The 17,260-nt window shown below is 51.4% G+C and overlaps 1 protein-coding gene across 1 annotated transcript in view; it reads left to right on the forward strand.

Moving 5' to 3' along the window:
- The window catches only part of si:dkey-22o22.2 (neural-cadherin), a 100,523-nt gene that overhangs the window by 38,421 nt on the left and 44,842 nt on the right, over positions 1 to 17,260 (forward strand). The window contains exons 6-11 of the mRNA XM_055163334.1: positions 1 to 126; positions 3,364 to 3,506; positions 8,278 to 8,450; positions 9,895 to 10,063; positions 10,775 to 10,945; positions 16,578 to 16,750. The exon at positions 1 to 126 is cut by the window's left edge and continues 124 nt beyond it. Of these exons, the coding sequence (XP_055019309.1) occupies positions 1 to 126; positions 3,364 to 3,506; positions 8,278 to 8,450; positions 9,895 to 10,063; positions 10,775 to 10,945; positions 16,578 to 16,750 (955 nt within the window). The remainder of the gene's footprint in view (positions 127 to 3,363; positions 3,507 to 8,277; positions 8,451 to 9,894; positions 10,064 to 10,774; positions 10,946 to 16,577; positions 16,751 to 17,260) is intronic.

The raw sequence follows: 17,260 nt of genomic DNA on the forward strand, positions 1-17,260 counted from the left end.
CAATCACGTGTACGAGTTTGTGGTGGTCGCTGTGGACGCGGGAACGCCCCCCAGAACAGGCTCCGCCTCCGTCCGCATCCGGGTTGCCAATAGCAACGACGAACCGCCAGTCTTCTCCCAAAACATGTAAGAAAACCAGGACTGAACCAGGACTAAACCAGGACTAAACCAGGACTAAACCAGGACTAAACCAAGACTAAACCAGGACTAAACCAGGACTAAACAGACTAAACCAGACTGACTAAACCAGACTAACCAAGACTAAACCAGGACTAAACCAGGACTAAACCAGGACTAAACCAAGACTAAACCAGGACAAACCAGGATAAACCAGACTAAACCAGGACTAAACCAGACTAAACCAGGACTAAACCAGGACTAAACCAGGACTAAACAGGACTAAACCAGACTAAACCAGGACTAAACCAAGACTAAACCAGGACTAAACCAAGACTAAACCAGGACTAAACCAGGACTAAACCAAGACTAAACCAGGACTAAACCAGGACTAAATAAGGACTAAACCAGGACTGAACCAGGACTAAACCAAGACTGAATCAGGACTAAACCAGGACTAAACAAGGACTAAACCAGGACTAAACCAGAACTGAACCAGGACTGAACTGGGACTAAGCCAGGACTAAATCAAGAGTAAACCAGGACTAAACAAGGGCTAAACCAGAACTGAACCAGGACTGAACCAGGACTAAACCAAGACTAAACCAGGACTAAACCAGGACTAAAGCAGGACTAAAGCAGCAGTGCAGGACTAAACCTGGACTACACCATGTCTCAACTAGGACTAAACCAGGACTAAAACAACTGAAACAAAAATATGGACTTTATAATTGTTCCTTTTTTCTCATCATTTCTGTCTCCCTCTCCTTCTTTTGCCTCTCTCTCTCCACATCTCCTCCTCCCCGCTCTCTCTCGCCTCCTCTCTCTCTCTGGTCTTGTTTTAGTCTCCGTCTGTTGTGTCTGAGTCACATTTAAACCTGTTTCATTCACAGTTTTTTAAATAAACCAAATATTCATCATTTGATGCACTTTTCACCTCTCCCTGTCTCTCTCTTTCTCTTCTTCCTCTCCCTGTCTCTCTCTTTCTCTTCTTCCTCTCCCTGACTCTCTCTTTCTCTTCTTCCTCTCCCTGTCTCTCTCTTTCTCTTCTTCCTCTCCCTGACTCTCTCTTTCTCTTCTTCCTCTCCCTGTCTCTCTCTTTCTCTTCTTCCTCTCCCTGACTCTCTCTTTCTCTTCTTCCTCTCCCTGACTCTCTCTTTCTCTTCTTCCTCTCCCTGACTCTCTCTTTCTCTTCTTCCTCTCCCTGACTCTCTCTTTCTCTTCTTCCTCTCCCTGACTCTCTCTTTCTCTTCTTCCTCTCCCTGACTCTCTCTCTCTTCTTCTCTCCCTGACTCTCTCTTCTCTCTCTCCCTGACTCTCTCTTTTCTTCTTCTTCCTCTCTCTCTGCTCTCTCTTTCTCTTCTTCCTCTCCCTGACTCTCTCTTTCTCTTCTTCCTCTCCCTGACTCTCTCTTTCTGCTCTTAAAAGTAACTCTGCATTTTTATGTTTTGTTAAACAGATTTTCATGCTTTCTGAGCACAGAGCCTCTTAACCCTGGTTTAATCTTGGTTAAGTTCTGATTAAATCGTGGTTTAGTCCTTGTTTAGTACTGGTTTAGTTCTGCTTTAAGTCCTGGTTTAGTCCTGGTTGGGATCAGAATTAACCATGTACATTATCTATATTTCAGAATTAACAACTCAATTTATATTTTGAAACTATCAAAAGTACTTAAAATGGCGCCATAAGAGGAAAATATAATGACTGACAAATACACAGCCTGAGTCTCTCAGTCTACACCTACATGAACTTAAAGCTGCACTGTGTAACCTTTCTGGAGCGTGTAATACTGTTCTGTTCCTCTGTGTGGTGCTGTTTGTAGACTCTATAGATGCATCACGAATTTCGGACTTTCGGTCATTTCCATCAATTTGTTGTTGGATGTTCTAACAGCGGAAAACGGCTCGAGAAATTTGTTTGCGAACTTCATAAGTAAGTAAATAAGTAAGTCTCTATTTCTATAGTGCTTTTCACAAACATTTTTGTCACAAAGACGCTTTACAGAGCATTACATTCAGCATTATTCATTCCCTCTATACCTGGTGATGGTAAACTACTATTGTAGCCACAGCTGCACTGGGGCAGACTGACAGAAGCGCGGCTGCCATACCAATCGGCACCAACGGTCCCTCCGACCACCACCACCACTCACACACACACCACTTTCATATTAGGCAATGTGGGTGAAGTGTGCCACTAGCACCAGTGCTAATCATTGATTGATTGTATTTTAACTGACCTTGACTATCAAATGTTCTGGAGACCTTTGTAGCATGTTTTGGAACTGCAAACTGCATAACTGCAAAAGGGAATCAGATGTGTGTGACTGCAAACCTCTGTTCAAACTGTTTCTCTTCCCAACGGAATTGAAAAATAATGAAAGGTGAAGGTGATGGGCAGGATTGATCCACAGGAAGAACCAAAAAGGAAACTTTTGGCTGCCTAAATCATCTCGAGTTTACAGCGAACATTTTGTATGTGGAGCGACAACAAAGCAAAATCCCGATCCCTCACTCAACCTCGGTTATGAATTTAAAAAGTCAACACCAAAGCGAAAGGTACCAACTGTTCACCAAGAAACAACTTCCACTGCAAAGAGACCAAGACGTGATGTTGCTGTAAAACCACAAGAACAAGAAAGTGCAGCTCAGTCTGTTTGTCCTCTGCTCCTCTCACTTAACAAACGGGATCTCGCTTTGATGACGCAATACTGCAAAATGTTTCTTAGACAGTCAAAGCTTTCATTTTTGGTAATTCCCATGGATCAATCCTGCCCATCACCTTCACCTCTCACTATTTTTCAATTCCGTTGGGAAGAGAAACAGTTTGAACGGAGGTTTGAGTCACATACATCTGATTCACTTTTGCATTTATGGAGTTTACAAACTTCTGAAGTCCGTTTCTCGAGCCGTTTTCTGCTGTTAGGATCCAACAACCACACAATTACGATGTCTGAATCCCAAAACTAAAATATGACAATATCAGAACCAGAAACAAAAGTGATATGGTTCAAAAGGCCTGAAAAGATTGACTTTGACAATAGACGCATCCCAAACAAACATGGCGGTTTGATCACTTGCTCACTTTGTCAGAAAATCCTTCCTAGTATGGATCGCACAATGACTGGAAGTCCGAGATTATTGATGCATCTATAGGAGCGTGTAATACCGTCCTGTTCCTCTGGGGGCGCTGTTTGTAGATTATAGGAGCGTGTAATACCGTCCTGTTCCTCTGGGGGTGCTGTTTCAGATATCGTACGTTCCTGAGCGAGGACGCCGGGCCGGATGCTCTGGTCGCCATCGTCCACGCCCACGACCCCGACGGAGACGCTGTGACCTACGCCATCACCGGGGGCAACGAGGACAGCAACTTCGTCCTGGACAGACACAGAGGTACAGGAGATTCAGAAAGGACACAGAGGGGACACAGAGAGGAGACACAGAGGAGACACAGAGGAGACACAGAGAGGACACAGAGGGGACAGAGAGGACACAGAGAGGACACAGAGGAGACACAGAGAGGAGACACAGAGGAGACACAGAGGAGACACAGAGGAGACACAGAGAGGACACAGAGGAGACACAGAGAGGAGACACAGAGGAGACACAGAGAGGACACAGAGGGGACAGAGAGAGGACACAGAGGGGACAGAGAGGACACAGAGAGGACACAGAGGGGACACAGGGGACACAGAGAGAACACAGAGAGGACACAGAGGACACAGAGGGGACAGAGAGGACACAGAGAGGACAGAGAGGAGACACAGAGAGGAGACACAGAGGAGACACAGAGAGGAGACACAGAGGAGACACAGAGGGGACAGAGAGAGGACACAGAGGGGACAGAGAGGACACAGAGAGGACACAGAGGGGACACAGGGGACACAGAGAGAACACAGAGAGGACACAGAGGGGACAGAGAGGACACAGAGAGGACACAGAGGAGACACAGAGAGGACACAAAGGAGACACAGAGGAGACACAGTGGGGACACAGAGAGGACACAGAGAGGACACACAGAGGAGACACAGAGGGGACACAGAGAGAACACAGAGAGGACACAGAGGGGAGACAGAGGAGACACAGAGAGGACACAGAGGAGACACAGAGAGGACACGGAGAGGACGCAAAGAGGATGCAGAGAGGACATAGATGGGACATAGAGAGGTCAAAGATTCAGAAAGGACAGACAGAGAGGACACGGGGGACACAGAGAGAGGACACGGGGGACACAGAGAGAGGACACGGGGGGGACACAGAGAGAGGACACGGGGGGGACACAGAGAGAGGACACGGGGGGACACAGAGAGGACACGGGGGGGACACAGAGAGAGGACACGGGGGGGACACAGAGAGAGGACACGGGGGGGACACAGAGAGAGGACACGGGGGGACACAGAGAGAGGACACGGGGGGACACAGAGAGAGGACACGGGGGGACACAGAGAGGAGGACACGGGGGGGACACAGAGAGAGACACGGGGGGGACACAGAGAGAGGACACGGGGGACACAGAGAGGACACGGGGGGACACAGGGGGACCAGAGAGAGGACACGGGGGGGACACAGAGAGAGGACACGGGGGGGACACAGAGAGAGGACACGGGGGACACAGAGAGAGGACAGAGAGGGACACGGGGGGGACACAGAGAGAGGACACGGGGGGACACAGAGAGGACACGGGGGGGACACAGAGAGAGGACACGGGGGGGACACACAGAGAGGACACGGGGGGACACAGAGAGAAGGACACGGGGGGACACAGAGAGAGGACACGGGGGGGACACAGAGAGAGGACACGGGGGGACACAGAGAGAGACAGGACACGGGGGGACACAGAGAGAGGACACGGGGGGGACACAGAGAGAGGACACGGGGGGGACACAGAGAGAGAGGAACGGGGGGGGACACAGAGAGAGGACACACGGGGGGGGACACAGAGAGAGGACACGGGGGGGACACAGAGAGAGGACACGGGGGGGACACAGAGAGAGGACACGGGGGGGACACAGAGAGAGGACACGGGGGGACACAGAGAGAGGACAACGGGGGGGACACAGGACACAGGAGGACACGGGGGGGACACAGAGAGAGGACACGGGGGGGACACAGAGAGGACACGGGGGGGACACAGAGAGAGGACACGGGGGGGACACAGAGAGAGGACACGGGGGGACACACAGAGAGAGAGGACACGGGGGACACAGAGAGAGGACACGGGGGGACACAGAGGAGGACACGGGGGGGACACAGAGAGAGGACACGGGGGGGGGACACACAGAGAGAGGACACGGGGGGACACAGAGAGAGGACACGGGGGGACACAGAGAGAGGACACGGGGGGGACACAGAGAGGACACGGGGGACACAGAGAGGACACGGGGGGGACACAGGGGACACACAGAGAGGACACGGGGGGACACAGAGAGGACACGGGGGGGACACAGAGAGAGGACACGGGGGGGGACACAGAGAGAGGACACGGGGGGGGACACAGAGAGAGGACACGGGGGACAAGAGAGGACACGGGGGGACAACAGAGAGGACACGGGGGGACACAGAGAGAGGACACGGGGGGGACACAGAGAGGACACACGGGGGGGACACAGAGACAGAGGACACGGGGGGGACACAGAGAGGACACGGGGGGACACAGAGAGAGGACACGGGGGGGGACACAGAGAGAGGACACAGGGGGGACACAGAGAGAGGACACACGGGGGACACAGAGAGAGGACACAGAGGGGGGACACGGGGGGACAGAGAGGACACGGGGGGGACACAGAGAGAGGACACGGGGGGGACACAGGACAGAGGACACAGGGGGACACAGAGAGGGACACGGGGGGGACACAGAGAGACACGGGGGGACACGGGGGGACACAGAGAGAGGACACGGGGGGGACACAGAGAGAGGACACGGGGGGGGACACAGAGAGGAGGACACGGGGGGAGAGAGGACACGGGGGGACACAGAGAGGACACGGGGGGGACACAGAGAGAGGACACGGGGGGACACAGAGAGAGGACACGGAGGGGGGGGACACAGAGAGAGGACACGGGGGGGACACAGAGAGACACGGGGGGCACAGAGAGGACACGGGGGGGACACAGAGAGAGGACACGGGGGGGACACAGAGAGAGGACACGGGGGGGAACACAGAGAGAGGACACGGGGGACACAGAGAGAGGACACAGGGGACACAGAGAGGACACGGGGGGACACAGAGAGAGGACACGGGGGGAGAGAGGACACGGGGGGGACACAGAGAGAGAGGACACGGGGGGGACACAGAGAGAGGACACGGGGGGGACACAGAGAGGAGGACACGGGGGGGGGGACACAGAGAGAGGACACGGGGGGGACGGGGGGACACAGAGAGAGGACACGGGGGGACACAGAGAGAGACACGGGGGGACACAGGGAGGACACGGGGGGGACAGAGAGAGGACACGGGGACACAGAGAGAGACACGGGGGGGACACAGAGAGAGGACACGGGGGGGACACACAGAGAGGACACGGGGGGGACACAGAGAGAGGACAGGGGGGGACAGAGAGAGGACACGGGGGGACACAGAGAGGACGGGGGGACACAGAGAGGACACGGGGGACACAGAGAGAGGACACAGGAGGGGGGGACACAGAGAGGACACGGGGGGGACACAGACACAGAGAGGACACGGGGGGACACAGAGAGAGGACACGGGGGGGGACACAGAGAGAGGACACGGGGGGACACAGAGAGAGGACACGGGGGGGACACAGAGAGAGGACACGGGGGGACACGGGACACAGAGAGGACACGGGGGACACAGAGAGGACACGGGGGGACACAGAGAGGACACGGGGGGGGACACAGAGAGGGACACGGGGGGACACAGAGAGAGGACACGGGGGGACACAGAGAGGACACGGGGACACAGAGAGAGGGAGACGGGGGGGACACAGAGAGAGGACACGGGGGGACACAGAGGAGGACACGGGGGGACACAGAGAGGACACGGGGGGACACAGAGAGAGGACACGGGGGGACACAGAGAGAGGACACGGGGGGGGACACAGAGAGAGGACACGGGGGGGACACAGAGAGACACGGGACACAGAGAGGACACGGGGGGGACACAGAGAGAGGACACGGGGGGACACAGAGGAGAGGACACGGGGACACGGGGGGACACAGAGAGAGACACGGGGGGACACAGAGAGGACACGGGGGGGAGAAAGGAAGAGGACACGGGGGGGACACAGAGAGAGGACACGGGGGGACACAGAGAGAGGACACGGGGGGGACACAGAGAGAGGACACGGGGGGGACACAGAGAGAGGACACGGGGGGACACAGAGAGGACACGGGGGACACAGAGAGAGGACACGGGGGGGACACAGAGAGGACACGGGGGGACACAGAGAGAGGACACGGGGGGACACAGAGAGGACACGGGGGGACACAGAGAGAGGGACACGGGGGGACACAGAGAGAGGACACGGGGGGGACACAGAGAGAGGACACGGGGGGGACACAGAGAGAGGACACGGGGGGGACACAGAGAGAGGACACGGGGGGACACAGAGAGAGGACACGGGGGGAGAGAGGACACGGGGGGACACAGAGAGAGGGGACACGGGGGGACACAGAGAGAGGACACGGGGGACACAGAGAGGACACGGGGGACACACAGAGAGGACACGGGGGACACAGAGAGAGGACACGGGGGGGACACAGAGAGGACACGGGGGGACACAGAGAGAGAGGACACGGGGGGACACAGAGAGGACACGGGGGGGACACAGAGAGGACACGGGGGGGACACAGAGAGAGGACACGGGGGACACAGAGAGGGACACGGGGGGGACACAGAGAGGACACGGGGGGACACAGAGAGGACACGGGGGGGACACAGAGAGAGGACACGGGGGGGACACAGAGAGGACACGGGGGGACACAGAGAGGACACACAGAGAGGACACGGGGGGGACACAGAGAGAGGACACGGGGGGGACACAGAGAGGACACGGGGGGGACACAGAGAGGACACGGGGGGGACACAGAGAGAGGACACGGGGGGGACACAGGATTAAGGTTTAACTCGTATAAATAAAAGCGTGACAGAGACTGAGAGGGACAGGAGGTGTAACGTGCAGTCCCTGTCCTCTCCTGTAGGGGTGATAAAGCTCCGCCGTAGCCCCGCCCCCTCTCTCTCCGGGCCGCAGTACGCCCTGAACGTCACGGCAACCGACGACAACGCGTCCGGCGGGCCACACCCCCTCAGCTCCACCGCACAGGTCCTGGTGGGAATCAACGACATCAACAACAACAAACCCATCTTCACACAGGTACTGGGTTAGACCTGGTTCAGTCCTGGTTCAGTCCTGGTTTAGACCTGGTTTAGTTCTGGTTTAGTCCTGGTTCAGTTATGGTTTAGTCCTGGTTTATTCTGGTTTAGTCCTGGTTCAGTCCTGGTTTAGTCCTGGTTTATTCTGGTTTAGTCCTGGTTTAGTCCTGGTTTATTCTGGTTTAGTCCTGGTTTATTCTGGTTTAGTCCTGGTTTAGTCCTGGTTTATTCTGGTTTAGTCCTGGTTTATTCTGGTTTAGTCCTTGTTTAGTCCTGGTTCAGTCCTGGTTTAGTCCTGGTTTATTCTGGTTCAGTCCTGGTTTAGTCCTTGTTTAGTCCTGGTTCAGTCCTGGTTTAGTCCTGGTTTATTCTGGTTCAGTCCTGGTTCAGTCCTGGTTTAGTCCTGGTTTAGTCCTGGTTTATTCTGGTTTAGTCCTTGTTTAGTCCTGGTTCAGTCCTGGTTTAGTCCTGGTTTATTCTGGTTCAGTCCTGGTTTATTCTGGTTTAGTCCTGGTTTATTCTGGTTTAGTCCTGGTTTAGTCCTTGTTTAGTCCTGGTTCAGTCCTGGTTCAGTCCTGGTTTAGTCCTGGTTTATTCTGGTTCAGTCCTGGTTCAGTCCTGGTTTAGTCCTGGTTTATTCTGGTTTAGTCCTTGTTTAGTCTTGGTTCAGTCCTGGTTCAGTCCTGGTTTAGTCCTGGTTTATTCTGGTTCAGTCCTGGTTCAGTCCTGGTTTAGTCCTGGTTTATTCTGGTTCAGTCCTGGTTTAGTCCTGGTTTATTCTGGTTTAGTCCTGGTTAATTCTGGTTTAGTCCTGGTTCAGTCCTGGTTTAGTCCCTTTAGTCCTGGTTTAGTCCTGGTTTAGTCCTGGTTTAGTCCTGGTTTAGTCCTGGTTTATTCTGGTTTAGTCCTGGTTCAGTCCTGGTTTAGTCCTGGTTTATTCTGGTTTAGTCCTGGTTCAGTCCTGGTTTAGTCCTGGTTTATTCTGGTTTAGTCCTGGTTCAGTTCTCTGTCTCAGTCTCATTAAAGTGTAACACTCAGATGAGCAGATCACACACACTGAGGGACTCTCCTCCTCCTCACGGTCGTGTCCTCATCAAAACTACAGTGTTTTATTTTTGTCTTTAAAACGTCTATTGTTTTACTTAAAATTATTATTTTTTTAAACCAAAATGTCAAAATGCTTAGATCTCCACAGCTCCCTGAAAACATGAGTATTACAGGAGAAGCGATGTTTGTAAAATCCCTCAGTCGTCCATGTAGGATCCACGGCAAAGAAGAAATTTGACTTGTCAACTGGACAAAAGTTTCTTTTGGGTGAATTTGTTTGTCAGCCCTGATGTAAAGTGTTTATTACATTTCTGCTCATGTCCTTGACACTGTGACTGGTTTTCGTTGTGTGTGCAGTGACAGTTTGTGTAGAGATGTTCTGTTTGTGTTTGTGTCAGTGTTCAGAGTACAGCGCTCAGGCCTCTGTGTTGGAGAACCAGCCCCCAGGAGTCTCGGTGCTGCGTGTCCAGGCCCAGGACGCCGACCTGGGCCAGAACGGAGAAGTGCACTACGGCCTCATGGAGAGAGACGGTGTCCAGTCAGGATTCAGCATCGACCCTCTGACAGGTGCTGCTCCTGCTCCTCTGTCTCTTCTCCTCTGTCTCTTCTCCTCTGTCTCTTCTCCTCTGTCTCTGCTCCTCTGTCTCTTCTCCTCTGTCTCTGTTCCTCTGTCTCTTCTCCTCTGTCTCTTCTGTCCTCTGTCTCTTCTCCTCTGTCTCTGTTCCTCTGTCTCTTCTCCTCTGTCTCTGTTCCTCTGTCTCTTCTCCTCTGTCTCTCTCCTCTCTGTCTCTGTCTCTGTTCCTCTGTCTCTTCTCCTCTGTCTCTGTTCCTCTGTCTCTGCTCCTCTGTCTCTTCTCCTCTGTCTCTGTTCCTCTGTCTCTTCTCCTCTGTCTCTTCTCCTCTGTCTCTTCTCCTCTGTCTCTTCTCTGTCTCTGTCTCTGTCTCTGTCTCTGTCTCTGTCTCTCTTCCTCTGTCTCTGTCTCCTCTCTGTCTCTTCTCCTCTGTCTCTCTCTCTGTCTCTTCCTCTGTCTCTGTTCTCTCTGTCTGTCTCTCTGTCTCTCTCTCTCTGCTCCTCTGTCCTGTTCCTCCTCTCTGCTCCTCTGTCTCTGTTCCTCTGTCTCTGTTCCTCTGTCTCTTCTCCTCTGTCTCTGTCTCTGTCTCTGTCTCTTCCTCCTCTGTCTCTCTGTCTCTTCTCCTCTGTCTCTGCTCCTGTCTCTGTTCCTCTGGCTCTGCTCCTCTGTCTCTGCTCTTACACTTTAGTTTTGTTTACGTTTTCAGGAGTCATCACAACAACGATGACCTTTGACCGCGAGCGTCAGAGGGAGCTCAGCCTGTCGGTGACGGCCACAGACCGAGGGGAGGAGCCTCTGATCGGCATCTGTGTCATCACCGTCGCCGTGGGAGACGAGAACGACAACACACCGCGCTTCGAAAACAGCCGCTACCAATGTGAGACGTCCTCGACCCTCTCTTCTTCTCTTCTGACCCTCTCCTCCTCTGACCCTCTCCTCTTCTCCTCTGACCCTCTGCTCCTCTTCTTCTCTGACCATCTCTTCTGTTCCTCTGTTCCTCTGTTCTTCTTCTCCTCTCTTCCTCTCCTGACTTTATAGAAGAGCGTCTAAAGCCTGAAGTGTCTGTTATTTTCAGAAGTGCATTGTCAGTAGAAGATTTCGTAGGAGGAAGCACTTTGTGTCTATAGCTCTCATGTTTTATGCACCAGGAACAACAGTAAAGGTTCAAAATAGAAACAATCCCATATCCCTGTGTGTCAGATGCCCTCCCGTCCTCCTCTCTCCCTGTGTGTCAGATGCCCTCCCGTCCTCCTCTCTCCCTGTGTGTCAGATGCCCTCCCAGATGTTGCACTGCAAATGTCTCTGATCTTGTCAAGATTTTAAAACTTATATCAGGTTATTCATGTTGTTTTCAGATTTATTATTGACTTACTCATTCTGAATTGATTGTAGAATCTTAAAAATGGTCACATATATTTCTTCCATGACTCAACTCGTCAGAAAATCTTAAATTTTGGCAATAACTGTTTAAAAAAGGCTACAGTCCATTTGCCTCAGTTTCCCCCTGAAACACTTCACTTGTTTTTAGATTCAGTGATACAGATTTACTTAATACTCAAGTTTGTTCACCTCTAAACTTATTTCCAGCTCATGAACACTTCTGGAGGTCGTTTATTTGAAGAGAACTTGTCAAGTAAAATGATCTCGCTGCATGGACACATCATTTCAACACTTTTAAGTCATTTTTTGGTTGATTTGACCGTTTAATCTTAAATTTTGGTCAGGCTTTTTAGCAGTGTGTGCTGTGGTTGACAGAAATGATCAGACAAAAAACATTTGTGGATTTGACTTTTGGAGTTGGAGAGAGAAAGAGCAGCTTCTGTAGAGATTATCCTCGCCCCATAAACGTCACGTGTGCATTATTTTTGACGTCTCAGTGACGGAGGGAAGGAGAAGGAGGGAAGGAGGAGAGAGAGAGAGAGAAGGGAGGGGGGTTGGGGGCAGGAGGAGAGAGAGAGGATGTTGGTGTTGGAGAGACAGTTTGATCGTCCTGTTTTATCAGCAAAATTCAGACACATTCATAAATTTGAACATTTCACAGAGAGAGGGAAGAGGGAGAGAATGAGAGATTACCAGGACGAGAGGTAGACAGATGGAGAGAGAGAAAGAAAAAGTGTGTGAGGGGGAGAGAGAGAACAGTGAGAGAGACTTAAGAGAGGGTGGGAGAGAGAGAGAAAGGAGACACTGACAGGGAGAAAAAGAGAGGGAGAAACAAATCGAGGCAGACGGGGGTAAAGAGAGAGGGAGGAGAGGAAGGTAAAGAGAGAAAGACAGAGATTCTCTGTGTGCTGAGGAGGCTCTGCTCTGATTTACTCTGAGTTTGATCCAAATCCGTCGACACAAAAGCCACAGTCTCATTTTACCTCACACACTGACACACACACTGACACACACACAGACACACAAACACACGCACACACATAGACTCTCACACACACACATATGCACACACACAGGCACACGCACACATAGACTCACACACACAAACACATACACACACACACACACACATAGACTCACACACACACACACACACCACACACACACACGCACACACACCATGCACACATACACGCACACACACACACACACGCACACACACCATGCACACATTCACGCACACACACACACAGACACACACACACCATACACACACACAGAAAAACACACAAAAACACACACGGACACACAGACACAGACTCATACAGACACACAGATACATATGCACACACACACACACACACACACACACACACACACACAGAGGTTGTTCTGTTTGAAATAAAACATGTGAAGTTAAAAACATGCAGATACACACTTACAGAAGCAGAAAAATATATGGCCTATGTTTTACGGATGCACCGATACCGATATCGATATTAAATGTCAGTGCCAGTTAAGGTCCTGCACGAGTCCATTTTGGGAGACCTGCTCCTGCCCAACCCCGCGCAGTACAGCACCACACACACCTGCACCCACGCAGTACAGCACCACACACACTGCACCACCGCACAGTACAGCACACACACACCTGCACCCGCGCAGTACAGCACCACACACACACCTGCACCCACAGCAGTACAGCAGCGCCACACACACCTGCACCCACACAGTACAGCCACACACACCTGCACCCGCACAGTACAGCACCACACACACCTGCACCCACACAGTACAGCGCACACACACACCTGCACCCCAGTACACACAGTACAGCACACACACACCTGCACCCACCACAGTACAGCACACACACACACCTGCACCGCACAGTACAGCACCACACACACCTGCACCCACAGTACAGCACACACACCTGCACCACACACACACTGCACCCACACAGTACAGCACCACACACACCTGCACCCGCACAGTACAGCACCACACACACCTGCACCCACAGAGTACAGCGCCACACACACCTGCACCCACACAGTACAGCGCCACACACACCTGCACCCACACAGTACAGCACCACACACACCTGCACCGCACAGTACAGCACCACACACACCTGCACCCACACAGTACAGCACCACACACACCTGCACCCACACAGTACAGCACCACACACACCTGCACCCACACAGTACAGCGCCACACACAGCTGCACCCACACAGTACAGCGCCACACACACCTGCACCCCCAGAGTACAGCACCACACACACCTGCACCCACAGAGTACAGCGCCACACACACTGCACCCACAGTACAGCCCACACACACCTGCACCCACAGAGTACAGCGCCACACACACCTGCACCCACAGTACAGCGCCACACACACCTGCACCCACACAGTACAGCGCCACACACACCTGCACCCACACAGTACAGCACCACACACACCTGCACCCACACAGTACAGCACCACACACAGTGCACCCACACAGTACAGCGCCCACACACCTGCACCCACAGTACAGCGCACACACACCTGCACCCCCAGAGTACAGCACCACACACACTGCACCCACACAGTACCAGCCCACACACACCCACCCACAGTACAGCACCACACACACCTGCACCCACAGTACAGCACCACACACACCTGCACCCACAGAGTACAGCGCCACACACACCTGCACCCACACAGTACAGCGCCACACACACCTGCACCCACACAGTACAGCACCACACACACCTGCACCCGCACAGTACAGCGCCACACACACCTGCACCCACACAGTACAGCGCCACACACACCTGCACCCCCAGAGTACAGCACCACACACACCTGCACCCACACAGTACAGCACCACACACACCTGCACCCGCGCAGTACAGCACCACACACACCTGCACCCACACAGTACAGCACCACACACACCTGCACCCACACAGTACAGCCACCACACACACCTGCACCACACAGTACAGCACACACACACCTGCACCCACACAGTACAGCACCACACACACCTGCACCCACACAGTACAGCGCCACACACACCTGCACCCACACAGTACAGCGCCACACCTGCCTGTTAACCAGTGATTATATCAAAGTTAAATCTGCACCCACTCAGACCCAATAATATTCCACCCGTTACATTCCAAATTAAAAACATTCTACCTGAAGCTCCTCAAACCATGAATGTTACTGGAGAAAATTGCCATGATCACTGCTGACATAGGCTTTAGTTTAAATAATGTAGCCCCTGTAGACGACTGAACACTCTGTGATTACCACAATTTGTACATTATAGTCTAATATATATGTACACTACCTGTCAAAAGTTTTAGAACACCACAGTTTTTCCAGTTTTTTACTACTTACTTACGTATTCTAAAGGTTTGATTGATGTGTGTGTCCACCTTTGTCAGACAGAACAGCTGAACACACTCGTGGCTCGTTGTTTTTACAATAGAAATCAAATATTGTTCAGAAAGTTCTTCCCAGGTCTGTTGCAGAAATTCCATAAATGTGTGGCACTTGTAGGTTGCTTCACTCTTCAGTCCTCAGCTCCATGAGGTTTAAGTCTGGACACTGTGCTGCTGCTGGACACTCCAGGTTTTCAAGTTTTATCATCTTGTTCTTTTTTCCTGAGGTCGTTTTGGCAGAACTTGGACTTGTGTTTTGTTCTTTTAACTTTACCTCTGTCTTACACATAATATATATATATATTATATATATATATATATATATATATATATTTATGTGTGTATATATATATATATATATATATATATATATATATATATATATATATATATATATATATATATATATATATATATATTCAGCTGACCCCCCTGTGTGTAAACACTACTCACCCGCACCCCCCGTAAAATTCCAGAATGTTAAAACCCGCCCACTTCAGCAACCATTTGTGGGCATCTGATGTGGTGCATGACTCTGGTGCCTGGTGTCTATGAACTTTCAGTATGTGGACATTTGTAATTGTAAAAAGTCTTTCAGAGGGATGCAGCACTCTTGAAATTATCAAGATATTGGAGTGTGATCACAGAACCATCAAACGTTTTGTCGTAAAGATAAAAAGAAAGAGATAAAAAGATAAAAAGAAAGAGAAAAACAACAAGAGGTTTGAGAATAAACAAACATGAAACTACTGTGAACCCATTATCCTCCAGCGCTGTCATAGTCCAGAACTGAAACTGACCTGAAGAGCCCAGAAGTACAAGATGTTCAGAGCTCAGAGATATGACCAAGGTGAGGAACACTGAAACCACCACCACTGAACAACAAACATGAGCTGAAACATCCAGGCTGGGCCTTTCTGGGTTTTATGGGCTGATGAGATGGTGGAGCAGATGGACGGACCCGTGCCTGGATCAGAAATGGGCCCAGAGCTCCACTTCGACTCAGATGCAGCAGGATGGAGGTGTGGTGCTGGTGTGAGCTGGAGTTATTAAAGATGAGCCTGATGGACATTTTCAGGTTGAAGATGAACTCAAAATAAACTCCAAAACCTACTGCCAGTTTTTACAAGACACTATCCATGGACAAACAGTGTAAGTAGATGTAATAAGACTGTTTTGTTGATGGTCGTAGTCAGCCCAGAAAGTCTCAGAATGTTTCAATGTTCTGTTGTTGCTACAGAGATGAATAAGAGCCACATCACACATTTAGTCAATGTGTTTTCAGTCTCTGCACTGGGATGGGTTAATATCGGGCATCGGCACTTACTTAAAGGACGTAGTATCAGTATCAGAACTGAAGGAGCCGGATCATTCATCTCTACTTATTATTGTGTTGTAGTAGTTGTTTATTTGAAGGTTGCTAGATTAATCCTCCTGCTCGTATTGTTTTGTTGTTTCTCTTTGCTCTTTGCTCTTTCATCAGATGCCCTCCCGTCCTCTCTCTGTGTGTCAGATGCCCTCCCGTCCTCTCTCTGTGTGTCAGATGCCCTCCCGTCCTCTCCTTGTGTGTCAGACGCCCTCCCGTCCTCTCCCTGTGTGTCAGATGCCCTCCCCTCCTCCTGAGATGGGGGCAGGTTAAATGTTTCTATATTCTCACACCTGAGTCTTTGTGTGTTCAGACTTCCTGAGAGAGGACACTCCGGTCGGGACTAGTTTTCTGCGGGCGGCGGCACACGATGATGACCAGGGCAGCAACGCGGCCATCACATACTCCCTGACCAATCAGAGTCCAGCTTACTTAGGGGTGAATCCCAGTACGGGCTGGATCTATGTCAACCACCCCATTTCACAGGTCAGAGGTCTGCCATCACTCCATCTCACAGCTGCACACACAAAACCAGTAGAGAGGCTGCTCTCTGCTCAAACACACTCTCCTGTTCATACTCTGCACTGACATCACCCTGGGGGTGTTCTTCAAGTATGTCTATGGCACAATGTTCAGCAGATACCAGGGTGACACATTAGCAAACACTGACAAAAAAGTTTGAAGATTGGCCCAATGAGTTTCATTTGATCTTCTGATAATTTGTTATTAGGTTCTTTTTTCAGACCAAGAGTTTGTTTCCATCCCTGACAGTTTGTTCTGTTCCCTGTGCTCTTCCTCAGAGTCTTGTGATGTTGCTGTGACGTGTTGATCAGTTGATTTAAACAGGTTTTGGTGCTGTCTTCTTCCCAGTGGAGGCAGGACGACAGCGCCACCTGCAGGTCCACTTCCTTAGGACAGTATCCCAGCTGTGTGAGAGTAAAAAGCCCCTCGTCCCAGTTTATAGTCCCATGAGCACTTTTCCGTATTTCAATTACC

This window comes from Boleophthalmus pectinirostris, unplaced genomic scaffold, assembly GCF_026225935.1.
Source record: "Boleophthalmus pectinirostris isolate CB_2022bp ecotype Guang Dong unplaced genomic scaffold, ASM2622593v1 HiC_scaffold_6, whole genome shotgun sequence".
NCBI lineage: Eukaryota > Metazoa > Chordata > Actinopteri > Gobiiformes > Gobiidae > Boleophthalmus > Boleophthalmus pectinirostris.